General features: G+C 50.4%; 1 protein-coding gene across 5 annotated transcripts in view; it reads right to left on the reverse strand.

Moving 5' to 3' along the window:
* Positions 1-27,763, reverse strand: part of DDX31 (DEAD-box helicase 31) — a 67,109-nt gene that overhangs the window by 26,170 nt on the left and 13,176 nt on the right. For 2 of the 5 annotated variants that reach the window (XM_015249831.3, XM_072960358.1), the window contains exons 7-17: positions 27,288-27,332; positions 25,883-25,924; positions 25,006-25,070; positions 23,290-23,409; positions 23,055-23,161; positions 21,304-21,539; positions 20,380-20,556; positions 16,986-17,045; positions 8,231-8,281; positions 6,583-6,722; positions 1,766-1,847 (exon numbers count right to left, since the gene is read on the reverse strand). In XM_015249831.3, the coding sequence (XP_015105317.2) occupies positions 1,766-1,847; positions 6,583-6,722; positions 8,231-8,281; positions 16,986-17,045; positions 20,380-20,556; positions 21,304-21,539; positions 23,055-23,161; positions 23,290-23,409; positions 25,006-25,070; positions 25,883-25,924; positions 27,288-27,332 (1,125 nt within the window). Of the gene's footprint in view, positions 1-1,765; positions 1,848-6,582; positions 6,723-8,230; positions 8,282-16,985; positions 17,046-20,379; positions 20,557-21,303; positions 21,540-23,054; positions 23,189-23,289; positions 23,410-25,005; positions 25,071-25,882; positions 25,925-27,287; positions 27,333-27,763 lie in introns of those variants that run through there. The other 3 variants (XM_072960359.1, XM_072960361.1, XM_072960360.1) reach the window with 3 other exon arrangements.

Raw genomic sequence — 27,763 nt, forward strand, 5'->3', positions numbered from 1 at the left:
TACGAACGTTGCCTCCGTTTCACACGTGGAGAAACCGAGGCTTAGGAGGGTGCAGTCCCGGCCCAAAGCCACGCAGCTGGGGAGACTAGGAATGGGACCCCAGGCCACACTCCTGACCATCCAGCTGCACTGCCCCCGGCTGTTCCCCAGGCACCCCCGCTTACCCCACGAAGCTGCCCCACGGTGAAAATTAAACAGCTGTGGGATCATCTGAAAATTAAAAATAAACAAACAAACAAACAAAAACCCCACCCTAACTAGAATTTGCAGTCAGAGGAACAGAAGAGCATGCCAAGACCAATGAGCATCTAGTTTCCGGTGAGGTCCCTTGACAACAAACTATGAGTACAGGATGGTCCAAAGCCTAGTGTGGCCGGGATGCTTTGCGACGCAGTGTCACTTAAAATAATATGATCAACTGAGTCTTAAATCACGTTTCTTACTCATGGGGACCTTTGCTGCGGTACCATTTACTGACCAAATTTCACCTTTATGAGAATGGCTGATGTTACCTCATTTGAAAAGCAACTTAGTTCCATCTTCTTGGTCTAATTACTACTAAGGGAGGCAGGCTGGTACACAGTGGAGGACATGTGCTTTGAACTTAGAATGCCTGCTCTCACACCCCAGGAGGGCCAGTGGTCATTAATGTGCCCTTGTGAATGTTCCCTCAACTCTCCAAGCCTCAGTTTCCTCATCTGTAAAGTGGGAGGGTAACATCTACCTCACAGGGCTGCCAAGAGGATTAAGTGGGACCAAGCATATAAAGAGCTTAACACAGTCCCAAGTCCAGGACACACGCTGGGTACCAGACACTGTGATTACTTCCTCTGACTTCCTTACGCAAGTTTCCTTAGGTACCCTCCAGAGCAAGAGAACTCAAGTCAGGGTCAGTCAAAGCGAGTCCTTGCCTCGGGGAGAATATCGATCCAAATAAAGAGACACACTAACGTGTAAAAGAAACTCTTAAACTTGATCTATTTGGCTCTGATTTTCCAGTCTATCCTCAGGCATAAGAAAGCAAACGTAAAATACCCAAATTAAAGTTTCATGGACAAAATTACACACACACACACAAGTACACGCGATCTACCGAGTAACCTGTTACAGTGGGGTAGGAAGTGATTCCTAGACGGGGGAACCTCAAAAAAGAAGCAGGAAAGGATGCTCTGGGCTGTCTGCGACTGCTCAGGACCTCCATATGGAACTGTGCGGATAATAAACATTTTTCTTCTTAATGATCTCAACTTTACTCTTCCTCTGTGTACAGCACACGTTAAAAAATGGATGAACTGAGTGTGTCTGAAAGGAGATCTAGAGATATTTCCCTTTTCCACGCTGCCCTGGGTGGATGGGCCCTGTTGGTAATTTGGAGAGGGACCACCAGGGATGAGGGTGGAACACTGCCTCCAAACTCTTTCTGGGATGAGACCTCCTTTCTGGAAGGCCTGCTGCTGCCTGGCACACTTCCAGAATGGACTACAGCCCATTAACTGGATGAGACCAGCAAACACATCCAGAGCAGAGAAAAAACACAATCAAGATTTGACCAAGGCGGGTGGGAACAGCTCGTGTTTAGCACGCACGAGGTCCTGGGTTCAATCTCCAGTACCTCCACTTAAAAAAGAAAAAGAAAAACTATTTGGCCTCATCTAATGTTCATGATCCTTAAAAATAACTGCTCCCCACACAGGATCTCTATGGCCCCAAGTCAGGAACTGAGTCACGTCTGTTAGCAGCAAGCACACTAAAACACAAAACTCACCTGGTTTCCACGTCGGCTCCTTTTAAAACAATCATCCTTGGTCAGAACAGACAGGATATCTTCCATCTTTATCTCAGAAATGCTGTAAAAGGAAAGGTATATCAAGGTCGACTTTTCATTCTTTCAAAAACGTCCGGAATCTTGACGCACAGAACCGGCCTCTCGGGCTGGTTCCACGTAAAGCTGAAGCCACACCGGGTCCTGCGAAAGCGGGTATTTTCTGGACGTTCAAGAATCTGGAAGGAGGGGACCTCTGTGATATTAGAGGGACGGGTGGGGTAACACTCCCTACTGTCTCCTTCCTCCCTGATAAATTGAAGCAGGCTACGTTTAGAATTTCCTTTATAGGAATCATTGCACTATTTCTCAATAAATTCTGAATACTAAATACATGGCTCTGCTTATTGACACACTCCCTTGACTTGGGCAGAAGATGACAAAACAGAAAACATTTTGGACTGTCCCTTTAATTTCATACTTAATACAAGAAAGGAGATGGCAAAGGACCCTTAACTGTGGGGGCGAACACCTGAGTGACAGTAAACAGGTGACCGACTACGTTGATGTACCGGCGCTCCCTCCTAATCTACCCGGAAGAGACTTCACTTCCTGTCTCCGACGAATCCGGGGCTCTGGGCACACGGCGGACACCAGAACTCAGGATTCACCCGGCAACAGAAACCATCGGGAACCAGAACAGAACAACCCACCCTGCCTAGCAGTGGCGTCTGGACAGCCTCCCTGTCCCCCCTGCTCAGCAAGCCCGCAGCCCTCCACGTGGGAGGGCTCACAGCAGACTCAAGTTTTAGAGACCAAGGAAGGAACAGACGCTGCGGAAACACATCCCAGGGAGACAGGAACAAGGGAATGAGGTGCTCCGGGGGAGAAAAGCAGATCATAAAAAGATAAATGATTTTCTTGCATGTCTTTTTTTTTTAATGTAATGGTAAATTAAAACTCGAGAGGCAACCTCCTCCGTGGGAGAAGACAACTCTCCCCGGGTCCCCCGAAGGTTACTCTGACAAAGCTCTGAATGAACACGCCACGTCTCCGGCAGCGACTCACCTGAAACGTGTCACCGTGTCCCTCAACACCCCCAGCCCCCACCCCTCGCCCGGCTCCTTCTCCGTTGCTGGCTCCCAGCCCTGTGGGTACGTGAAGTCTTTTCACAGCAGGAAGAGTCACCCAGAGAAGGCGGTGTTCACCCCGAGAGGTAGGGGTTAGGGGGGAGACGTGCATGCTTTTACAGGAAAATCTATTTTTCGTGTGGGAGAGAAATGTTACGGCTATCGGATTTGCCTTTTAGGCCTGGAAATCTGAAGGGAGGTAAAAATCGTAGCCCCGTCCTGTCTTTTCCTTTGTCTTGCTGACTTGACTCTATCGTCCTTTTTTTTCTTAAGGAAAAAAAAGGTGGGGTGGGGAATACAAAAGTAAAAGAAATATAAGAACTTGGGGTCAAATCCTGAAGTCGGGAAAAAGAAAGGAAGGATGATGCCGTTCACAGCCCGGGATACACAGAATTACAGGCCGGAGAAAGGCGCAGATTCCTCAAGCGCCCGGGACGGCCGGCACCTCAGCCAGGGCGTGGCTCGTGCGCTGCGGGTGTCCCCATGACAATGTTGGGGACCGCTGACCTTAGTGAACAGGAGCTGAGAATGAACTGAGTGACAGTTTAAAAGGGTCTTCCTCTTCGTCTAAGAAGTCATTGCATCTGAGGAACAAAGCACATCTACTCTGCTGATTCGTGGTTCTATCAGCACATCTGAACCACCCCACCTTACTAGAAGAGACAGATAAATAAATTCAAGGAACTGTCTTATGCCTGATCTAAGAAACACACATTTTGGTGAATCATTTACATTTTAATAAACCAATGATGACTTTCATTGGAAATGCATTTAAAGGAGAAGTGAGGAAAACTTAAGAAGTTGGCAAATACAAAGCAGTCAAAAGGACGCAGAAACAAAGTTCTGAGCATTTAGAAGGAGGCGGCCACGGCCCAGGGCACCTGTCTCCTGCCCCTTCTGTTAAATTAAATTGTCAGGGTGAGTTCCAGGCCGCTGGGCGTAGAAGGGCAGGCGGCAATTTGCTGTGACGGCCCTGCTGCCGAGAGCCTCGCCTGCCTTCCCGAATCTTCCCAGTAATTTATCAGCCATCCCGGCGTCCTGCCACCTGGCTCGCAGGTTCTTAGGCACCAAACACACACATTTCCCTCCCTCCACCTCCTGCCACCCTTTTAGGATATTTAGATGTGCACATTTTGGATTTCCAAAATCATCAAGTCTGCCTCTTTCCATGGCACACTGTGTAATTAGTTATTAGATTTAATTATTTTGCATGAAGTCAAAGAAACCGTCTGCGTACAGATCCCCAACACGCTGCCCTGATTTCCGCAAACAGAAACCAGGAAGTGCAAGCTGAGGCAACGACGCAGCGATCGGCTTCTGATCATCACTCGGGTTCCCACCTCGCCCACGAGGCAGCCAGTCAGGCCCAGGCACTCCAATGGGCGAACACTCAGCAGAGGAACCGGCGAGGCGGGACCCCTACAGAACCCTTCGCCCCTGAAGTGAGCGTTCCCACGCCGCCCTGCGCACGCAAGGCCCAAATCTCTCCCCCGCGGGGCTCCCCTGTCTTCACCTTCCTGAGCATCCCGTCCGAGCCCAGGTCCCTGCCTGCACTGCGCTCTCGCCTGAAGGGGAACACGCTGCTGGCTTTCTCACGGATGCCGCTGGCTCTTCCTCCAGACGAGCCATCACAAAGGATGACCGTCCTCGTCGCACCTGTGAAGCGCACCCAGCTCACGAATGGTTCGCGTTGGTGCTAGTGACTGTTCCGCCTTGTTCAGTCTGCGGCTTACGCCTGAACCTGCCATCACAGAGAAAGGCTGCGAGAACACCGAGCGGCGGCGGCACGCCTGCTGCCGACTCTGGGTTGCACAGTCACCGTGTGACTTCACGCCTGTGAGCGCCTGTTTCTCCAAGATCACGCGCAGGGAACGAGCACAGACCAACCAGAGGGCTGCTGACGGGAGGGACAGGGGAGGACGTGAACTTGCGGGTCTAGAGCAGAAGGAGGAGGCGCCGTGGGGTGAGAGGGCGTCTGCTGAGGGGCAGCGAGCACTTTCTACACGGGACGGCCGCGCACCGCTCTGACAACGCCTTCCACGGTACGCGAGTTCCCAGGACGGAGGGAGAAGGGCTCCCAGGCCGTGAGAATGGGCTACACCAAGGGGTTTCATCTCAACCCCCCGGATTTCTGGAGCAAAGTGGCCTGATCCGGTGCCGGCCTAACTCAGAAGGGGCCACAGAGAGCAGCGTGAAGCAGCCTCCAGCCCCAGGGAACCCAGAAGCCAGCTGGGGGTGAAAAGTGACGGACGGATGGATCGACAAGAGACTTCTCTCACAAGGAAGGTAACAGACGCACGTCTTCCCCAAACAGATAAAAACCACCCTTTCAACCGACGAACTGTATCAAGATGAGAGAGTTCAGCGAGAGGAACACCTAAACCTCCCTCCTGTTGGCGTTCTCACCAGAGCCCTCGGGAGTGGGCCCGTGCCTCCCCCAAGACAGCAGGGTGTGAAGCACACCTCCTGAGGAAGCCGAGCCGGCAACCCTGAAAGAGTGCTGAGGGTGCCGGCAAGTCCGACTAGGGCGAGAGGGAGGGCCTGCGGGGTGGGGCGCGGGCGCTGCGGCCACGCCCCTGCTCTCCCAGTGGGTGGCCGGCCCTTAGTCCCGAGGCTCCCCTAGCCCAGGTCCGCGTGCCGGCGGCCTGGGCCCTTCGGTTCCGAGGGAGGAGACCACGCTTCTCCCAGCTCTGCGCTTCAGGGGGAAGGAGCCCTGTGGTTACGTGGGATGCTTTCCATAAAACACAGGGTGCGCACCAAGAAACGAGAGCCTCCCACAGAGCCAGGCTGGGTGCCGGCGTCACTGCGTGGCTTCTGAGATGCCCCCGAGTAGCTGTGGCCGCCTCGGTGCCCGGTGTGGGTCCACGCCCACCAGCCTGCCACACACGCGGCTTGCCCTGGCCTTCAAAGGCACTCTGTGCATCACCGCACTCTATCTGAGCAGAAGAAAATCGTGAACGTACATTGGTGTGAAAACCTGCGTGCCTTTAGAAGCCCAGTTTTAGAAGTTTGTCATTTCAGGCGCTGGGGAGCTTATGGAAAACGCGACAAAAAAAATTCCTCTCTGAGGCCCTTTCATCCTAACCCACCCTGGCCAGGTGGAGTGCTGCTCTCTTGGCCTTTTCTGGGTGAGATCAGGGAGGCTCCAGGCTGCCGAGTCCACGATCCGGGCACAGTGGGGGCTCACACAAGATGGCAGGGGGAGCCTTGGCCCCAAACTTACGGGGCCTACCTCGACTGCTCCTAACAATTTCTTTCCTCGGTTTCTTTTCCTGGGGAAGGGGGAGCCAAGTGATGAATCAAGAGTACTATTTTTTTTCAAAGACACGTCAACTTTAAAGGTCCAAGGCGTTAATTAATGGCAAGAAACAAAACCTGTGAATAAAAAAGCTCTTCAGGAAGCTGGCGGTGAGGGCGGTGCACACACATTAGAGAAATGAAATCCAGACCTCTGCCTTAAAGGAGAACGACGTGCAACAGGCCGCTCAGTGCGCGCACAACGCAGCGAAGGCTGTCACGTGCTGAAGCTGTGAAGGGTTTTAGTTTTTGCCACTGGCTATTCTGGGACTCATTTGGGGATCACAAGGGTTAATGGCTCTCCGTCAGCTTACAAGGCCCTTCCACTGTAGAAAGCGACAGAAAGTTAATTAGGTGAGATCAGCTGAAGCCGCGTTCAGGTTTCTGACTCACTTGATTTTGTGAGAAGCCAACGAGTTGACATATTCTGCCTCTGAAGGAGCCAAAATGAGCAGGCTGCTCCCACGGCAGCCAATCCGGGCCGTTCTCCCAATCCGGTGGATGTATTCAGCAGGTGAAGCCGGAGCGTTGTACTAAAAAGGGTAACAAGAATGAAGGCATTCGCAGATCAAGGGACTGCCATTAATTGGAAGTGCAACACCCCTCACCTGCCTCCAGGTAGCCCGAAAATTAAACCCGGGTGCTATGGTTACCCTAACACAATCACGAGGCGAAGTCTCTCAACCCCGAAACTCCTGGCTTCACTGGAAATAACAAGGCTCTGACGTGCGAATGTGAACAGTGGCCAAGTTTCAGAGAGACGAGGCATCTTCTCGTCCCAGTATCTCCCTGTTAATTTTACTTCTCCACAGGTCTCTTCATTTTCCCATTTGCATCTTTTCACGGAGGTGACTGCAAGGTGAAAACGCAGGCGGGCGGGGGGGCTGCTGCGGGACGACCACATGACCTTGGCCTACTTCCTCAGTAGACGAGCAGAGCGGGGGTGAGGCCACAGAGGACACTGGAGGTTCCCTCTGCTCCTGGGCCCTCAGGATCAGGTCCCTATCGCCCCAACGGAGCAGAGCTGTAGGGCAGGCCCCATTCGTGCCTCCACTCCCACGGGCAGTATTCCTGACTCAGGAAAAGAGCAAACTTAAGAACTGAGAACAGGTGTTCTCTGTGGTGATCACGCCGCCATCATTAAGGCTAACTGACCAACTATTCACTCTTCCCTTTTTTTCTTTGTTGCTACATGAATCAATGATTAGAGGGCCAAGATCAGAGGGCCAGGCACATTAAACTGACCGTTACCCACGACTCTAAGCCGGCTGTAAATGATCGATTTTGTGTGTCTGGCCTCCCGCACAATAAACCGATCCTTGCCTCCCTATTTTTAATTTGTGCCGCGGCCAGCAGGAAAGAGGACACAATGCCTCTAGTCGCAGAGTGATCATCTGCGAGAGCAGAGCAGACTTCCTAGCTAGTGACAGGCATGCAATCCCACTAAAATGTGAATAAACCATGACTCACGTAAACAGGGCACCTGCCCCCCGGCCCCCACACAGAAGGGCTTAAAAATACCAGTCCCGCAGACTAACGAAAAGAAAAAACAAAACTAAGGCCACTAGACTCCAGCGCTAACACCTCTACCCTCCGGCAAAGCATCTACGGCGAGAGGTCTGTGTAAGATGCTGTCAGGGACGTAATTGCCCCTGCAGGTCAACGTGCATGGTCACAGCTCTCAGGACAGCTGAGCCATCTCCTTCTGGATGCGACGAGGCCGCCCAGGGGCCCAGGTAGTTCCCGTTAGTTTCAGCTGGCCGAAACTTTGTGTGTGAACAGGCATCAGTCTGGGAGCAGGGGAGCCTGCCCCTCCCTCCCACGACTGCAGAATGGAGGTTGTACTGCAGCAGTTAGGTGGGCTGGGTTGAGGCAAGATGTCAGAACTGTGCAGGTAAGACTGGTTGCTGCCTGGTTACCAGGGCAACACCCAAGAGGGTCATAATAATTGTCCTGCTTAAAGCCAATACAGCTACTCACAATCATATATACTCCTGCCTCAAGCTCATCCCTTAACCAAGAAAAAAGGAAAAAAAATTACCTGAACAATCCACGTGACTTGAGGGAGATCCAAGCCCCGAGCGGCAACATCCTTCAAAACAGAAAAGAATATGGCTTAGGACTGAGCACCTCAACCTTTCTTGGCTCACGGCTCTGAGGAGCTAATGCAAACCACGAGGGCTCAGCCCCCACTAACGTGCATGGACTTGTGTGCACACGTTTGCACACAACTTCAGGAACCCACTGAAGTCCATCTGTGGGTAAAAGTCCAATTTCGGGGCAAGTTCTACAGAACCTCCCAACCCACTTCCCCAAAAGAACAAAATCTGCACTTCAGCCCGAGAACTGCAGTAAGTCACCATCAGCTGTGCCATGGAAGAAGTCTGAACAGTCACGGCGTGTTTTCCATTTTATCTGAAAACCTACTTTACGGTGAACGCATTCACAGGTCACTGTCCCCAGCCCACTCTACCAGCCACACCTAACAACGACGTGCTTTGAGGTGGGCTTCTGAAGATCGCCCAAGGTGTTCCGTCGTGGAGGTGCGCTGCAAAGTTCTGAGGACTGGCTGATTAGCCTGAGAGAGCAGGAAGGAGCGAGGGGTGCCTCGCCTCTGCTGACAGCTGAGCCAGAACGCAAGCCAAAGACTGAGCAATGCAGACCGGAAGTATAAAAGCACTGGAGGTACTTTTTTCTTTTCAGCTGGTCACTATCTATAGAACAGAGACTGCTGTCTGCTTTCTGGCCAGTCTGGCAGAGAGACCAGAAAATGGGGATTTTCCAGTCTTCAGCAATAAATGCACAGTTGACATTCACCTTCAAGTACAAGTCACGCCAGGAATCTACGCAGCCAAAGTGCACTGAGCACTCACTACGCACCAGATGCTGGGCAGAGCATTTCACCTGTGTTATCTTTTTTGAAATAACCCCTCAAACAACTATTACTCCCATTTGACAGAGAAGAAACCAAGGTTCAGAGAGACTGAGTAACTTGCCCAGGGGCACACAGCTAAGAAATAGAAATAGGTCTCAAATCCAGGTCTGCTTTACTCCTCCAAGACTGTATTATATTACACTGCTCCACCATCAAAAAAGATGCTATGTCCCTCACACGCTGTTGGTGGGAATGCAAAATACAGATCCCGAGGGTGTCGAATTTGGAAATATCCAGCAAAATCACACAGGCATTTGCCCTTTGACCCAGAGCGATCTCCCTTCTAGGAATCCATTCCAAAGAGACACTGGCAAAAATTTAAAATGACATATGCACAAGGCTATTCATTTCGGTACCATTTACAGTGTACGTCTGGCAAAAACCCCAACGTCTAGCAGGAGACCGGCTGAGTAACACAAGGCAATACTGACTCGGTATAATCGAGTTCACACAGCTACCAAAGGAACGAAGACGGTCCGATGTACTGACATGGGGAAACATCTAGGGTATATTTTGAGTGTGAAGAGTATGCTTATGTGTAAGAAATGGGGGAAATACAAACACAACTGCTCTTAGTTCAAAAAGAAATAATGGAGGGAAAAGCCCAAAGCCTCTAAAAATAGTGACCTACTGGGAAAAGAAGAGAATGGAGGGGAGGGGACAAGGACGGGAGGTGGACTTCCTTTAATGGACCTTTATCATTCGGACCCTGGGACTGTGTCTTAGAACAACTAAAAAGATGACAGCTGTCACGTGACAGGAAGTCCCGAGTGCAGTATCGCCCATGACATATTCTTGCCAAAACAAAAACAAAACCCTTGAACTGGAATCTACACAAGTGTCCAGACCTGCTAGTGCAGAGGAGATACGGGGAGACGGGAGCAGGCTAACCACCACCGTGAGGACACAATTAGCCAAATCCGGACCGTGGGGCCTTCTAAGGGGCAAACGGTCGTTCTTCCACCAAAAAAATCCAGGGGAAAAGAGAGTGACAAAAAGAAAAGACACGCGGTAGACGATGGATAAAAGGAAATGGACAGACGGATCGACAGATAAACTGAGAACCAACACCTGGAAGGAGGGTCACCGAAGCTGTCAACTCTGGTTACCTCGAAGGAGAGGGACCTGGGGTGATTTCTGCTTTTCTCCCTTACGTTCTCCTGTGCTGTTTGCTTCGTTTTTCTCTTAACAATGAATGCATATTATTTCCCCCCAACTTTTTATTTAGAAAAATATGAATGTACAGAAAAGTGGGAAGGGTAGTATAATGAGCACTCGTACATCCGTCATGTGGACGCATCACCCGCTGAGCGTGGGCACGTCTGCTTTTGTTCTCTATACGCACAGGGTTTTCTCAACCATCGGAAAGTAAGCTGCAACTATTGTGACATTTTACCGCTATACACTTTAGCACGTACCGCCTACATAAAAGGACTTTCTTCTACATAATCACGGCACCACTGCCACACCTAAGAAATTTACTGTTAGATAATCGTTTTTTCTAACAATACGTCCACATTCAAACTCGCCAGTTGTACCTAAGATGGTTTTTCTTTCCTAACTCAGGACTGAAGCACAGATCATGCATTCTACTTTCTTTTAATACCCCCCAGACATCCCTAACCTAGAGCAGACAGTATCCCGCCCTTAACACTGACTTTTTTTTGATAAGCACCATTTTTTGAAGAGTCCAGGTGTCTTGAGGAACAGCCCAGAAACTGGATTTTTCTAATTGTTTCCTCCTGGTAAAATTCAGGTGGAGAATTCTGGCAGAGACATCAGGGTGGGGGGTACCTCCCAGCACGTGACACCAGGGGACACCGAGGGCGGTCTGTCCTGCACTAGTGACACTATGCGCTGTCACTGGAGCAGGCGGCCCCCATCATCTCTCTCTGTCGTGAAGGTACCTTTCTCCTTTGTGATTAACGAGTAAGCTAGGAATGAAACTTGGAGACTGTTTCCCAGAACCTTTGGCCCAGTGGTTTTAGCAGCCTCTGATGCTGCCTGTCTGTGTCCCAATGGCTACAGAATGGTGGCTTTCCAAGTCTCTCATTCCTTCCATTGTATAACTGGCATTCTTCTGTGAAGAACAGTTCCCCCCACTCACTTTAATGTGTCACTGAGGATTTATATGTATTTAAGGTGTTTTTAAAAAAAATCCCACGCAAAGTTCTGCAAGAAGCACATTAAAACAATTGGTGCTTATCCTCCAGGGACGGAGGCAGAACCCGAGGCAGATGCTGTCCCCCATCATCCACCTCACCCAGAAGGACCACTGCAGGCAGGTCGGGCTTTGTCTGCCTTTGCCCTGACTGAATCACACCCGGGACCCGCTGGTCTCCTTTGCCCGGTGGCTAGAGGCTTCATTTTTAAGTGTTAAGTGGAAGTTTCACGCACTAAAAGTGTGTCAACCACCCAGAAGCGCTTTCAGACAGCTCCCACGGGCCCTAAGAGCGGAAGGCTGACGTTCCAGAGCCGATGCTTTGGGAACACGATGTAGAATGCTCTCTCAGGGAGCGGGAACCGCGTTCTCCGCTAACCACCGTCACTGTCTTCAGAGAAACTGACGGGTTCTTAAATCTGCTCAGCTCTTGTTAAGAAATGATTTATTTTATTTAAGTGCTCTGCAGTGGGAGATGCATGAAGACAATGGGCTGTCTGAGCTTTACAGACAAGTTTGGTAAAAAATTTAATGCTCATCAGTTCAGTAAATTCAACTGAGAAACACCAAGAAAATGCTAAAACAGTGTATGATGTTCATGAGACTCGCTCTGAGTACAAACACGCTGACGGGGTAAGCCAGGGAGAATGGCAGCTGCCTCCCACTGGGACTGCTCAAGGTTCTCTTCCCCACTTGGGCGACTGAGCTCAGGACCCCTGGCTGAGACACCTGCCCGTCTCCGTGACTCCTCGTGTGGGGCGGGGAGCCTCACCACAGCCAAGCAGCCGCAGCTCGGACTCAGCCCAGCTGCTTCCGTAAGTGCCCCTGCCCAGTCCCGGCCGAGGCGGCTACGCTGAGGACGGCAGAGGAACCGTCTTCCTGGTGCAGGAACAGAGAGAACCAAGCTCCAGCATCACGTCAGCACTGTCCAGCCTGGGCAGGTCAGCTCAGCTCTCTGGGCCTCAGCGTGTCCACCTATAAGATAGCTGTAACTTACTCATCTCGCCAAGCTGCTGTGAAGATCAAAGGAGACAGCATGTGTGAAAAGTGTCTTGAGAATTACAAATCCGAGCGTTCCGATCCCTCATGAACCGGTACAGAAGCAGCGAGGCAGGGATTTAGAAGCCTCTCCCCTACCACAGCCCACTCGCCCCGCAGGCCGAGGACCACGGAGAGGCCGGGGAGCGCTCCGTCATCGCAGACACTGCAGCCACGGCACCAGATCCACAGGAAACCGCAGCCTGTAGAAGACGCGGCAAAGCCTTCGGTTCTCTGCCCACTCTCAGACCTTAGATCCAACCCAACCACATCCCTTTAACCTAATTAGGACGAAAGAACCGCTAAAGTCAGTTCTGAAAGACACTCCACAGTGAGGCCTTGAGGGCCGTGGGCCTGACAATTGGCCGCCTCCATGAGACCAAGGGGTACAGATGGAAGGCAGCTTGCTCAGGTGCCAGCCTGTCAGTTGGATTAAAATGACTCATTTATTTACCCAAGAACCTCACAAAGTGCTTTTACTAACAGGGAGAGGGGGCCTGCGGCTCTCTGAGCGAGGGACGCAGCAAATGCGCCTCTGCCGCCTTCCCGGCCTGCCAGAAGTCATTACTGCCGTGTGTGGGCGGCCATCAGCGGGGCACAGGCCCCCGCCGGCCGGGTGACAGATTGGGTTGCGTGATCAGAGGAGGGAGGAGAGAGGGCAGAAGCTGTCAGAGGCGCGAGATCTTGGCTGGAGCCGCCAAAAACTGGCAACATGAGTTAGCGTAACCGGGTAAACAGCCAACAATCTCCAAATGATCTTGCCATGAACACGGATGAAATAAAAGTGGAAAAAGATAAACTTCGCCTAAAAACGCATACCCCTGGGAACACCAAGAAAGCTGACTCTTTCGGGTGGCGAGCTGCGTTTCTGTGACCCTCACAGCCTCACTCCTTTGTCTCCCAGCCTCCTGGCATGCTGCAAAGTCCCCGGGAGGAGAGGAAATTAAGAACCGCACAGACATAGCAGCGTGTTTCAAGCACAAAAAAAAAAAAAAAAGAGAGAGAGGTGGAGGGAAGTAGCACAGTGCGTCAGGTATCTTCCGAAAGAGCACGTGCTGGACAACCACAATACACTCCAACGCGCACTCGGCCGGCAGACGCGGGGGGAGCCCACCGTGCCTCTCCTTGCTGGGGAAAGGCTCCTGCGCTTGTCTACCCGGGGACAACCAGGGAGGGCCATGCATCAGCCTGAAACCAGAGGGACCCTGGAAACAACATACTCCAGTCATGGAGCACGGTTTCTCTTTACCAACCTGTCAACGAAACGATGGTTTTAAAACCCTTTGGCTCGGGGTGAGTGCTTCACAAGCAGGAGGAAGTATTTTGTAGATAATCCAACCTCCTGTATCTGACGCTTTGGATTTCTTAATTCCATTTGGGAAAATGGGCTTTGAACCTGGCTGCTTCTTAGACCTAATTTTCTAGAGGACACAAAATTACATTTCAAATGTGTAAAGACTTCTCTTCACAAACTGGTCTCTCCTGCCCAACTGCCTTTTTACCTCTGCCCAGATCCATGACACCACGGTCTCACATTTACCGAGAACTCACAGTATACAGTCATGTAGCAGGTCCCAAAAGATTGCATGAAATTAAAAAGGTCTTTGCTTTTAAGATGTTTATAATTAAGATGAAAGGTATATGTATGTATGTGCATGACTGGGAGGGGTATAGTGCTGTGCACCAGAAACTGACACGTTGTAACTGATGGTACTTCAACTAAAAAAAAAAGATGAAAGGAAACGCCCCCCCCACACGCACACACACGCACGCACAGACACGCGCATGCACACACACACACGCACACTTAGCTTTCCTTATGACAGAAAAGATACAAAGGAGGAGGAAGAAAATGGGGCTGGAGGAGGGACTTTCTAGAAGTAAAGGAAACAGCGTAGTTGTGAGCTTTTCTGTGATCACACCACACTCCCAACTTCTCACACAAGGCATTTGGTCTCCTGGTCTTGTTAAAAGGATCTTGGGATGATAAATCAAAATGGCAGAAGCTCCGGAACAAAGGGGGAAAATCCCCGCACAACAATTAACAACATGATCCCCCCTTTCAAGAAAAAGCAGGTCCTCCATCTGCCTGTCCGAACGCGGCCCCACTGCTCATTAACACTAAGGAGGCTCCTGGAGAGCTTGCAGAGCCTGGCAAGCAACAGGCTGCTGAAAAAGACACAAAGTGACAATACTTCCCCAACCCCAGCGCCAGCTATTACAGCCAGCGGGTCTCAGACGCCCGAAGTGTCAGGCTGAGGCAGACAGTCAGGGCAGAAATAGAAGGGACTCTGAGAGGGAAGGAAGAACTCATCACTGGGGAGCCTGGGCTCGCTTCCAGAAATGGAGGGACATGAGCGCCCACCCAGTCTTTTTCAATAATATCTTCAAGCAGCACAAAGAAAGAGATGAGACCAGCAGAGGCTCGGCCCCCGGATGTGACCTGGACCAGCAGGTGAATGTGCACCGAGGGGTTTAGAGAAATCGGACTGCGGCAAGTGAGAGCTTGCTTGTCATGGGCACCCGGGACCAGCAGGGGCAGGGGCACGGGGTCTGTGCTCTGCCAAGTCAGCGGTGCTCTTCGCCGAGCTGACATCACCTGCCTGCAGGTATCAGCCAGGCAGAACAAGGGAAGTCCTCCTGTGCTTTTGACCCCACTGAGAATTACATTTCAGAAGAAGGAACTTTTCTTCTGTAAAGCCACTAAAAACACCAAAACAAAACATGGCACTTCAAATAGCTGGAGCTTTCTTTGAGACAGAAGGCTCACCCGTGTCTGCAATACGTGGTAGCACTTAGACACTAGGAGTCTCGACTATTTCCCACCAGGGATAAATTCAGCGTCTTAAGGGTCAACAATGAAACATTTTGTTCCGATCCTAATCCAGACTCCAACACCCAGGTTCCTAGTGCCTTCTGTTTCGATACAGTCACTCTTCAGATGACCCCATACATGCGAAAACGTGAACTCGCTCCCAAAGAGCAAATGTATTCATCTCAGACTCTCTCAGTCTTCAGAAAAAGACATACATCGGTGGTTCTTAACACCGAGTTTCTTGGGCCCCAGCCACCCACCCATTTAACCCACAAACACCGAGAGCCCACTGCAGGCCTGCCCTGGGCCAACACTGGGACGGGACTGCACGAGTCCCCGTGCTCACCAGCTCACGGCCTGCTGGGAAGACACCTAGACCCCTGGCGATGAGTGCGATAAAGAAATACAGGATGCGCAGGGGCTGCCCGTGGGGAAGAACCCGGGCTTCTGTTTCCTGAAAGAAAGAAACTGAAGCTGAGACATAAGAAGGGGTGAGTCGAAGTCAGGGTGGGGTGTCCCAGGCAGCGGGAACTCATGGTCCAAGACCCCAAAACCAGAAAATGCAAGAACAGCACCTTCAAGGAGCTGCCAGAGGGGCCTGTTTGGCTGAAGGACAGGGAGCAAGAGGGAGAGGGGGACAGAGGAGACAGGAAGGGGTCAGGCTCCAGGAGTGTCACTGGCCGTGGGATTCTGCAGATTTCTTCATTAAGCAGGTTACCCGGACTCACTGTCACTTTCAACCTGGCATTTAAAGTTTTATAGCAAACACAAGCCTCTGACTAGGGAAGGGCTACCTGGTCGACTCAGAGCTCCTGAGGAGGCAAGCATTCCAGGGGTCTGTCCTCAGATGCGAATGATGAGGGTTGGCAGAACCGCTGTCCGTTTGCAAACGCGCGCGCGCGCACGTGAGGATCGGCACAGTCTGATCAGGAGGTGGCCGGGCGGCCGTCCTGCAGATGCTCAGAGACACCCAAGCTGCACTCACTCACAGGCTCTCAACTTGGAAAGAAAGCAGTCTGGAGTGACAGTTCCTTAAAGAGCCATCGCAGTAAGTGAGGCCCGGACAGGCATTCAAACGGCTCACGTCTTTGTTCCTACCCAGCGCGTGTTCGTGGGATTCCTAAATTTATAGTGCAATTTCATTACCGAATACACAGGGGTTTCTCAAATAACCAGCTGGGGACTGAGTTACTTCTTCCGACATGGCACAAATAGTGAAGGCACTTTAATCTTAGGAGGGAGCAGCAACTCGGGGGAAGTGAGTCCCCAGAGAAGCAGGGACGTTGAAGGTGTGAGTTTTCAATTTCAAAAGAGCACAAGAGGCATGCACGGAAAATGTCCAAGCGGCGCTGGAGGAGGGAGCTACCCAAGCCCGCGAAGCCTGAGGCCGAGGGAACTGGCCCTGAGAACTGCAGGCCGAATGACAGTTTCAGACAATAGCAAGTAAAGTCTGTCCAAGCCCAGCTATTTTCATTTAAGAAAAAGCTGAGCGGAAGCAGGTAGCATGATTCTGCCACGGAAAGGCTTTCTCAGCTCTAATTACTCCCGATAGCTGTAATTTACAAGTTTCTGGTGGACAGAAATCGCCGAGATTCACACGTTTTCAGACCAACAGCTGCCACTATTAGTGAGCAAATCGCCAAGTCTTCTGCACGGCGGCAGCCGGCTCTCTGTGGCAGTCAGGTGACAAACCAGGCGGGTAAAGAGACCAGCCACACCAAGCAACCCCCGGGGTTTCCGCTCCCCGTGGGGCCAGCTGCAAGGCACATCGCCGTTGGGAGACAAAAAATGCCCACCACGGTCACACGAATCTTCAACCCTCCCACGGAGCGCAGCACCATACATACCGTGCAGAGGAGGACGCCCGCTTTGGAACGTGAGAATTCTTGAAACACGGCCGTTCTTTCCTACAGAAACAAGGAGAAACAGGGCCTTACAAGTCCGAGTCCGATTCCAGCGGGGAGGCTTAGGTGCTCATGACTCTCCCAGTTTTCTACCGCTCCTGTAACTATTTTTAGGCACAGAGAGGCTTTGCCAAGAAAGAGGAAGAATTGAGTTCCACAGGACTAGACCCCTCGGGCTGCGGCAAAGGCGGGGCTCTGAGGGCAGCACGTTTCTGTAAGACAACAGGGCGAGGCCAGGGGTGGGCGATAGGACCCTCCAGAAACAGCCAATATCAAGAGCGGGGAGGGGGGAGGGCCAGAGGTCACAGGTCATTGCACTCAGGGCCCCCAACTCAGAATTTATTCCAGTACTTTTCCTACGAGAGGCGTGGAGGCTGAAGAGCAGCCAACCTTCCCTCCAGGGTGATTTTTTAAAACCTGATTTTTAAAAATACTTCAAAATGATAAAAACCATATATTTTAACTGTACCAAAATTATATTTCAAGTCAAAGGAAGAACATTTAGCATCCTACTGCTCAAAACAAACCACCACTGCTGGCAACGCTTTCTATCCCGAGCCCCTTTCTATGCAAAACATAACCAAATATGGGGCTTTAAAAAAATCGGCACCATGGGTCTTGTACTAACGTGCTCTCATGATGTGCTGACAGAATGTGAACATCTTTTCATGCTGATAAATATCCCCAAACCACATCTTCTCCTGTGATGACACTGCATTCAGTGGGATAGGTGCCCCATCCCCATGTGACCAACACCCCACTACTGGCAACTCAGCCCGTCTGCATGGCTGATAACCACAAACAACACTGCGGCGAACGTGTTTGTAGGTGAATCGCTGCGCACACGCCCAATATTCCCTCGGGGTCAATACCTAAAGGCAGACTTGCTAGACCAAAAGGCCCTGGACGTGACCTTGCAGGGGGCACACTGGGGCTGCGTTCAAGTCACGGTGTTGTAAGCAGCTGACACTTGGCTGTGCCCATCAGCAACAAAAAAAAGGGAAATATAACCAAATTACTACAGGTTTGGAGAAAAAAAAGTGAAGTCTCTCGGTTCTGGCACAGCCCCCGGGCCTCCGAGGTGGGTCTCACTCTGGCCTTTTGTGTGCACGCATCCGTCCCACACCTGGACCCCAGGATACACCTCACTGAGCACAGTGGACGGGGACAACCAACATGTCCTGAGAGCTTCCATGCGCCAGGTGCTGCTGGCCTGTGCTGATTCAGCCCTCACGGCAACCCTATGAGCAGGTACTATCACCATCCCATTTCCAGAGGAAGAAACTGAGGCACAGAGAGGCTGAGTAACTTGCCCAGCACATGCACACACTGTGGATAAAGGGCTGAACCCAGGGAGTCAATGGTGGTATTGCAGAGTCAGAATCAGAAAAAAACCTCAGGAAAGTTCACGACAGCCTGTGACACATCTTAAAGACTGGACGTCAGACACTCAGATTTGGGGTAAGGAAAAAATCACCAAACCCCTGAGCATTTATCACAACTTCCTAGCACCTTCTTCAAACTAGCTTCTCTTAATGCTCTTAAACTTGGCTGGGGTCATGGCAATCATTCAGGGAGACCATGCTGAGGTCCCTGTGGAGCAGTGGCCAGGGTAACGAGCCAGGTAGCTATGATGGGGACTGTTCGAGCTTAGTCCCCTGGGACAAGACCCTTACACAACATTTAGAAAATGACCTGCAGAGATACTCCCTGCCACCTTCCACCCACCTCAGAGGGAGGCTGTGAAGGCTGAATACTTAACAAACAAGCCAACACAGGTAAAATACTAAGAATAATTATCAAATTATGAAATAGCTACACTTTCCCTGAGAGGGAAATAACAATGATCCTGACACCTGACAGGTACTGGATGCCTGCTCTGTACCAGGACCTGCACCAAGTACCGGATCTGCGCTGACTCAGTGAATCATCATGGCAACCCCAGAAGTACGCACTGCCGTTCTCTTCATTTCCAAGACATGGACACTGAGGCACAGAGAGGTTAAATGCTTCCCTGAGGTCACACAGCCAGTGAATGGCAGAACCGGGACGAGAACACCAGCAGTCTGCCCCCAGAGCACACGGCTATAAACAGTCTACCCGGTTACCGCCATTACAATGTGAGATGCAGCGTCTCAATTAACCTAACTACAGAATCTTTTGTTGACCTTTATTCAAATCCCTGGATCCCTCTGGGTCCACATCCAGCCCCCTCATCACCCTCACACGTACCGCGCAGAGTGAGTCTGAAGGAAACAGACCCAGAGGATTGGTAAAGTAAGGTTACAAAACAAAAATGGCATCCGTGATGGAATCAACAAGCATGCCAGCCCTGGGGACCCTGAAGGCAAGAACCAACAGCTTAAAAAACGCACTAAGGTTGGAATATTCAGGAAACTCTGTGTTTAAATAAAGAGCTGTGTCCTTGAGAGACCTTGAGCAAGTTCACTTCTCTGAGCCTCCATTTCCTTAGCAATTAAAACAAAAAAGGCAAAAGCAAAAAGAGGGGCTGGACCCGAAGGCCTTTAATGTCTCCTTGGCTCTAAGAACACTCCCGTTTTTTTAAGCTGGTTCTAGTCAACTGTGATTTGCATTCCGGCTTTGTTTTGGGCTTTCTAATTTCCTGAGCCGCCTGGTAACCTCTCCTCGAGGACAAGATGGCTCCTGCACCCGAGCCCTGCTGGTCCTCCTCTCACAAGCCCAGGAGTTCATCCAGGCTCCGCCCCGACCCCTAAGTGGAAGGCCGGCTTCCCTTCAGCGGAAGGGAAGCTAACGCAGCTAAGTGCTCAAAATAAGGAGAATGTTTTACTCTTCCTCCTGAACGAAAATACCTGCCCGAGCCGAGGCGGCGCTGAGCCCCGGAGCCCCGCTGGTGCCCGGTGCCCTCTCCCGCCTGAAAGTGTTGAGCGCGGGAGCGCTGCATCTTGTTGACAATGACAGCAGTCACGCTCAGCAGTACCATATGGGATCCACAATTTAGCTCCATTAATGCTCTTAATTTGAAGACATCAAGCCCTAATTACACACTGGGTACTAAAAAGGCAAAACCCTTCCCTGGTGCCAGCTACTTAGTGGTACTCTGTTGCCTTAACAGCTGGCTGAGGTAGATTCAGGCCAAGCCGGGCCTGCGAGCTCTTTCAGGTGGAAGGGACCAGCCCCCAGAGCGAAGGAAAACTGGGACGAAGGACCCCCCCTCCCCTTGGCCACATCGGCACAGCAGGGTGAGCCGCTGCCGCCAAAGCCCTGGCCAGCCCAGCGCAGCCGCAGGGAGGCCGGGCTCGCGTCCGACGGGCCCGGGAGGCCCGGCTCCCGCTGGCGGGACGCGTGTGGCGCTCACCTCCTGCTCCATGTCCCCGTGCAGCCGCAGGAATCCGAACTGCGTAGAGGCAGATGGCAGCCGCCCCTGGGCAGGGGCCCCCGAGCCGCCCAGCAGGGTCTGGAGGAAGAGGTTGTAGTGGAACTCCACCAGCTCGCAACTCGAGAAAAAGACAACCATCTTCTGGTCTCTCTCAAACTACAGCGATAAAGGGGGGAAAACCACCGCACATTTTTAAGATTAGGTTATGCTAAAATGAACCGCTCTGTAAAAGACACAGGCTGACTGGCCCCAATTTGGAAACAGAGGTGACAGATGGCTTTGAATTATTTTTAAAAATAACACTTACGCTCCATGCTATGAAGGATGCGGGGAAGGACAACGACGTGGCTACAACCTCGACCGGGCCTCCCACCCCTGAGAAAACGACGACGCTCCAGTGTGGAGCTGCACCTTAGCTCTGTCCCCTCACTCACCCGGGACCCACCGCACACAGCACCCCCGCGGGCACTCCGAGCACGCAGGATATCTTGAAGCCTGAAGTAGGGGGACCTCAAGCTCCTCCACCTACTATTTTCCCAGGTACTAGAAGTCATCACACAAATCTAGTAAATATACAAAAACCCCGATTCTTTAAAAAACATGCGCACAGGCCCCTACCTCTGCCTCATGGCATGTTTCTACCACCTGTGACCTTCCCAGTGTCACTCCAAGGAAAGACATTTGAGGCAGATTTTACGCTGAAAATAATGGCTCTCATTGACCTGAGTCTTTACCATGATCGGAGAACCACGGGCCGCAAAGACCTCTACGAAGGTCTGGGCTCACAAACACAGGCAAGCTGGGAAACTCCTGCGTGCGTCTCAGCCCACGGCCCTCCACGCCTGGCAGAAACAAAACCATGGTCCTTCCCTGGATCAGGCTGGGCCCAGTCCCCAGACCCACCTTGCATTTCTGCAGGATGAAGGCCGCTAGGGAGACAAGCCTCAGTTTGCTGGGAACCACTGTCACGTGCTGATCGAGACCCGCTGGGATGGCAAAGCTGTCCAGTTCACTGCCAGTCCGTGGGGCAGAAGCTTCAAGAACCACTCTGCTCTTTGGGTCAGACCGGTCATGGCTTTCATCCGGGACAGAAATACTGACTGGGTTGTGTAAGCTGATATCGGCTAGCCGCGCAACACCTCGGATAAAAAGCGAAAAAGACCGAATAGCCGACAGGCACATTACTGTGGAACTGGCCACAGAGGCGCCCGCCACCCCTCACTCCACATCTGGGCTTATGAAGACACTGCTAACAGGTCTCACCAAATGCCAGCACTGATCGGCCCTAACAGCCAGTCTGCTGCGGGCTGACACCGCTTTCCTCCCATGGCCTGACCGCCCACCTACACCGCCAAGGTTTCTCAGCTCCGACCCATGGAAAACCAGTGAAACAGACGCCACCTGCCAGAAAGGGCTCTAGGGTCAAGTGACTTATGAAAGCCCTGAGGGAAAGGTTTCATGGGATTCCTTCACGGGCTTTACAAGTTTACAGACCTTCTCAGGTCCTTTACTGTGTTAGTGCGCACACGTATCTCCAGGAGAAGAAGGTCATGTGTGGCATTTCCCTAATTTTTTGAGCACAAAATCCCTTTTTCGTGGATTCTATCTTAAAATTTGTTAGTTAGGATCTAGTAAACAATTTTATGCTTACCGGGGGAAATGGGTGGGAAGGGATAAATTTGGGAGTTTGAGATTTGCAAAAGTTAATCACTACATACAAAAGTAGATAAAAAACCAAATTTCTTCTGTACAGCACAGGGAACTATAGTCAATATCTTGTAATAATCTTTAATGAAAAAGAGTATGAAAACGAATATACACGTATGTATATGCATGACTGAGACATAGCGCTGTACACCAGAAACTGACATGTTGTAACTGACAATACTTCAATTAAAAAAAAAATTCCTGTTAGCTAGAACACCCTTTGAGAACTGTTGGGGGGTCACGTGAACGGCATCTGGTATGCGTGCACCAGCACGCAGCCAGTAAACCAAGTAAACCAGACCCAAGAGCGTGAAAGCTGTATTGTTGTTCAGGCAGTGACTCGCTGTGTGGGGGATCCTGGTGGAGACCGAGGCAACGTCTCCCGGCCTAGGTGTTCCCACCCACTACAAGGAGCTGAGAAATTCCGTCTCACGAGGGTGGAAAGACAGAAATGAGCTCAAAGCAGAGATTTTTCAGGTTCAGTATCTCTTCAGGAGAAAGGCAGGGGGATCACAGTAGCAAGTGCGCTGGGACAGAGGTCGTCATCTTCCAGACAAGAGCCTGGCTCTCAGCGGGGGAACGATGGCGATCACAGCCCCAAGAGGCCGCCAGGCGGGTGGTGGGCGGCAGGCGGTGGGCGGCAGGCGGCCTCCTCCCTCCCCCTCCACCCAATGTGAGCGCCAGCAGGACCCTCCTCACTGGGATGCTCCGGATCTGGGACCTGCCTTCCTCCCCTTCCCCACATGCTGGGACCACAGGGACTCAGGATGACTGGGAGAGGGAGGCCGGGCGTGCAGGACACGTGGTTTGAAAAGCAGTCCCCTGGGGATACTCGCCCCCTCGCCCTCTCCCCCAAGGCCGAGCATCTTTGCTGCCGACAGACAATGCAGATTGTGCCTGGGCCCTCCCTCTTCGTTAAGAACAAAGAGCACGTCTTTTCAACTCACCTTCCGTGAGTGTTGCCGACAGCAAGACGTTCTGTCGTCCCTGGCACTCGGCATTTATGGCATTAAGTATCACGGTGATATCCTTTTCAAAACCCAAATCCAAGATTCTGTGATTTCAAGGAAGGAATTTCCATCTACGTGAATGAACGTGCACTCAGGGGCTACAGAAGCTTCCATGAAGACAGCAGAAAGAGCCCTTTTCTTCCCCCTTTCAGGCTTCCTGGAAGAGGCTCACCTGTCTGCTTCGTCCAGAATCAGCCACCGTATCCGACTGAAATGAATGTTCTTTGTGGATTTTATATGATCCACGAGCCGCCCAGGAGTTGAGATAAGGATATTTATTCCTTTCCGGATTCTGTTTAAAATTATTTTTCATAAAAGAAAGTAAATCAGATGGAGCCGCAGCAACAGAAAACACAGGGAAAAGGCTAAGGAGACACTCAGGGCGAGCACCCGTGCACCACAGCCTGGAACCGCGAACACAGCGACAGACTTGCGTTCCAGCTTTCCTCCGAGGTTTCTCTTACAGAACGTTAACTGTGAGATCTGAAATCCTATTAAGATCATAAACCCTAACCCTCAAAGGAACCTTTACTATCTAATCCAACGCCCTTTATCTGATCTATACGTGCTTTCTAGAACCCTCCAGAGAGATGGTCACCCAGCCTGTTCTTGACGGTGTCTGTGCCAGGGAACCTCTCACCTGAGTGACCTACCCAACGCCAGCGCGCCAATGGCCAGAACGTTTTTTCCTCATACTGAATCCTTGGAACTTCCATACAACGGGCCTACCCTTGCCCGTAGACTAGGCAGAATAAATCTAATTCTTACTCCCCAGACAGCCTTTATCCCATTAGTCCCTAGTAATTAAAGCCCACAGTTCTTAGCTGAGTGCATTTTCCAGCTTCCCTTGCAGTTCAGTTTGGGCATGTGCGTATGTTCCAGCAACGAGACAAATGGATAAACGGAACATGCAGATCCCAGAAGTACCTTTGGAAGGAGGAGGTATGATTATCTTTGTTCCTACTGGCAGGAAACTGGATACAATGGCTGGAGCTCCAACAACTATCTAACACTGTGAGGAAAGTCTGAAAATGGAAGCCTCCCTTGGTGGCACAAACAGACAGAAGGAGGCTGGGTCCTCACACCGGCGCACACACCACGCCAGCCCTGACGGGCTACCATCAGGCTTCTTAAAAGTGAAAGAAAGAGAAAACTTCCATGTTGTCTGTGCCACTACTGTTGTTTCATTTACAGCTAAGTCTAATCCTGAGCAACACATGAAGGTTTCCAGTTTAATATTAGCCACCTCGCTTACAGATGCTGCACATGGTTGGGTATAACTACTAAGCATTAAACTACAATAAAATGAAAATGCTTTATAAAGAACACAGACAATGAGATTTACTTTCTGTAACAATTTCCCTCCTCCTTCTGTAGGTTCTTATGGGACCTGTGTGTTCCGTTTATCCATTTGTCTCCTTGCTGGAACATAAGCACGTTGTGCAAACTTAACAACACAGACTTAAGAATCGATGTGTTGGGGTGTAAAGTGCAAAGAGGCAAAGCGTTATGTAGGTTTACAATCTTGTCTTTGTAAAATCAAACAACAAAGGCCTAAACTCCCAAGGTACACAAAAGGAGTCAAGGGGACACATTCTAAACAAGACGGGGTGGGAGACAGGAGGGTAACCAGCACTCTTACTGACCACATCAAAAGGTAGCCCCTGGTTGGTTCATCAGTGTTTTAAAAAACAGCACTGTCCAGCGGTGACCACTCCCCCCGTGACCACTCCCCGCAGGCTCCATCCATCCCACACCCAGGGACTAGGCCGCGTCGCCTGACACGAGGCTCTCTCCAGGTGGAGAAGGGCCAGAGAGTCTTACTGAATAGGAAGGCAGGACCGATGAGATTCAAAATGGAACGAAAAACAAGCCAACTTCCCCCTACCTGGCTTTTTCTGATTTTCTCTTCTCTCCTCCCATTAACACTCCAGGCACAATCCAGGTAAATGGCTACAGAAAGACATCAGACCAAAATCAATGCAAAGTCCTGTTCAATGAAAGCCGAGACTGATTCCCAATTCCTTTTCCTCAAGGGAGTCGGGAGGGAGGACTGGGCTTCTCGTTGCACGAGGGATTACTGGGCAGACACGACTCGCAGGCCTGGCCAGGCCCACGGCAGCATTATCTGACTGTTAGCAGCCGTAACTTAAGTTATAGTCACGCAATGAGCTCCCAACACCGAGAGAGAGAAATGTGAGCTTTTTAAATGATTCAAGTCGCTTCTCCGCCTCCCCGCAGAGCCTGAACTGAAAACACATTTCAGCAAGTCGAGTGCCTTTCTTTTCCTTTTTGGTTGAGCTAAGACCCGAGTACAGCACTTCCTTGTGCCTGCCTGTGATGAAAGAAAGGACAGATCGAGTCTCCGCCTAAGCTGCTGGGTTGGTGGGCTTCGGCTCTGAAGCGCTCTCTCTTCTTTCTTACACAAACCCTACTTGTGGCTTGTTGTTTCAGTGGGTCACCTTAAGGATGTGCCTGTGAACCTCTGTGCGTGGCTTGCTGGTGACTGTGATGAACAGATTATGGGACCTGAAGTACCAGGAAACACTGTAATCTAGCCAAGCTAGAAACTGGTGATTAATAAGGTTCAGATCAATAAGAGCCCACACCCCGTACCTGGGGAGAGCAGAGACAGCCGGGGAACAAAGGGGGACTGGAAGAGTTCCCGGCTCTATAAAAAAATAAAGAAAAGGCCGTGGCATATTTCTCTTTCTTCAAAAAGTCAGGGGGAGAAAAGATAAAACTGAACTCACGGCTTGCCTTACCTTAAGCAGTTTCTGGACAGTCTCAAAGCTTTGCAGAGCCAGCTGTAAGCATGAAAAAGTTACAGATAAGGAGCAAGATCCCATCTCCCCTTTTTATTTATTTTTTCGAATTTAGAGAGTGTAGAGGAATAAGGATCTAATGCTGGACCCCAAATTAGGATTACAATAAATACATAAATCCTATACACAGACTCTACTTGGAAGTATGACTTGTTCTGAGACTGACTCTGAAACCTGTCAGTTTGGAGAATATGGGTAGAGACATCACATCTATTTCTTGGACGTACACAAAAATAGTGTTTTGTGCTCCCTCTGCTGGCTCAAATTCCCAGAGTACCACAGAGAACAGTCTAAGGGGCACAAAGATGGAAGAAAATGAAGGAGAGTCAACCTGAATTCGGTTCCCTTCGGAAAGAGAAAGAATGTAATATGGGTGAAGGGTAAAGCACGTCGTGGAGCAACAGGCCAGCCCTGAGAACATTACTTTAAAGGTGACGTGACTACAGCCCAAGGACATGCCAGAGCAGAGCCGCAGCTTAAAGACAGAGAAGGTCATCCCCCCAGTTTATTAAAGGGAGGGGAAGTAAACAAAAGGAAACAAACAAACAAAAAACACCAACAAGCCCACCGGAAAACACCGATAGTGAAAATTAACGTAAGTTACAACCGTTAAAAACCATCCCAAAAGCGGCTACATAATCCCTTTATCCAACGACAGACACCGTTTCCACACGTTTAGTATTCACGAAGCATCCCAGGGAAGCAGCGAGTTTGCTGCTGTAAAAATTTAAATAGCTTCGTGCCTGCTCCTTCACTGGATGGAGCTGAGACAGGGCGCTGCAGGCTGTACCAAAGGCTGAGTGAGACCTCCATCTCCATGGCCAGTTCTCTGCAAGGAAGTGATTAGCATGTGATACGGAAAACAGATACCCTACCCTGAAATTGCCTCTGTAGGTAAATACAATAAATCAGATAGAAGAGAGTTCCATCAAGAAAGAAGAAAACTATCCAGAAGCTTAACTTTCAGAAACAAGCAAAATTTTGGGTGCAGTAGCTTCTTAAAAAAAAGTTCATTTTTAGGGCTGCTTGCTTTTATTTTTTAATTAAGTTGCAATAGAAAAAAAGCAAAGGAAAAAGTGTGATTATTTTAATTCTTTTGAAAAGCACAGAAATTTATAGTGTCATTAGTTTTTGGATAACAGAGGATACTCTTCCATACTTAAATTGGGGTTTTCAAAGAGTACTCAGGTTTTATTTCCTGACAGGAACCAGAAGGTGGTTCCCAGCAAAGGAAAGGGTGTACCGATTTGTGCAGTGGAGAGAAAAAAGGTTAACACCACTTTCAAACTCAACGATACAGCTGAGAGTGCTTGCTTAGCGCCCATCCTGAAAGCAGACTGCTTACCTCTCTCGTTGGCACCAGTATCAGGGCATAGGGGCCGTCAGCACGCTGTTGACACAAAAGGAAAAAAGTGCCATGAGTTGAATGAATGAAGGTCACGGGAGCCCAGACAGAGAGATTAAGGGTGGTCACTTGTAAACCAGAGCAGTCTCATTAAAGAGGGGACAAGACCGCCCACTACCCTCATTACCATAGAACACTGACCTAGAAGTTCTGGCCCATGCAATCAGACAAGACAAATAAATATGTATAAATCTAGAAAGTAGGAGGTACAGTTGTCATTAGTAGCAGATTATATTTTATCCTAGGAAAAAAAAAAACTCAAGAAGATCACTTGAAAATCTATTACAAAGAAGACAATTCAGTGAACCAGCTGAATGCAAAATTAATATATAAAAATCAACAGCCTTCCAACACAGAATGTTAGATGGAATCACACTTATACTAGCAAAAAAAAGATAAGAATGAGCTTAAAAATG

The sequence above is a fragment of the Vicugna pacos genome, chromosome 4 (genome assembly GCF_048564905.1).
Source record: "Vicugna pacos chromosome 4, VicPac4, whole genome shotgun sequence".
Classification (NCBI taxonomy): Eukaryota; Metazoa; Chordata; class Mammalia; order Artiodactyla; family Camelidae; genus Vicugna; species Vicugna pacos.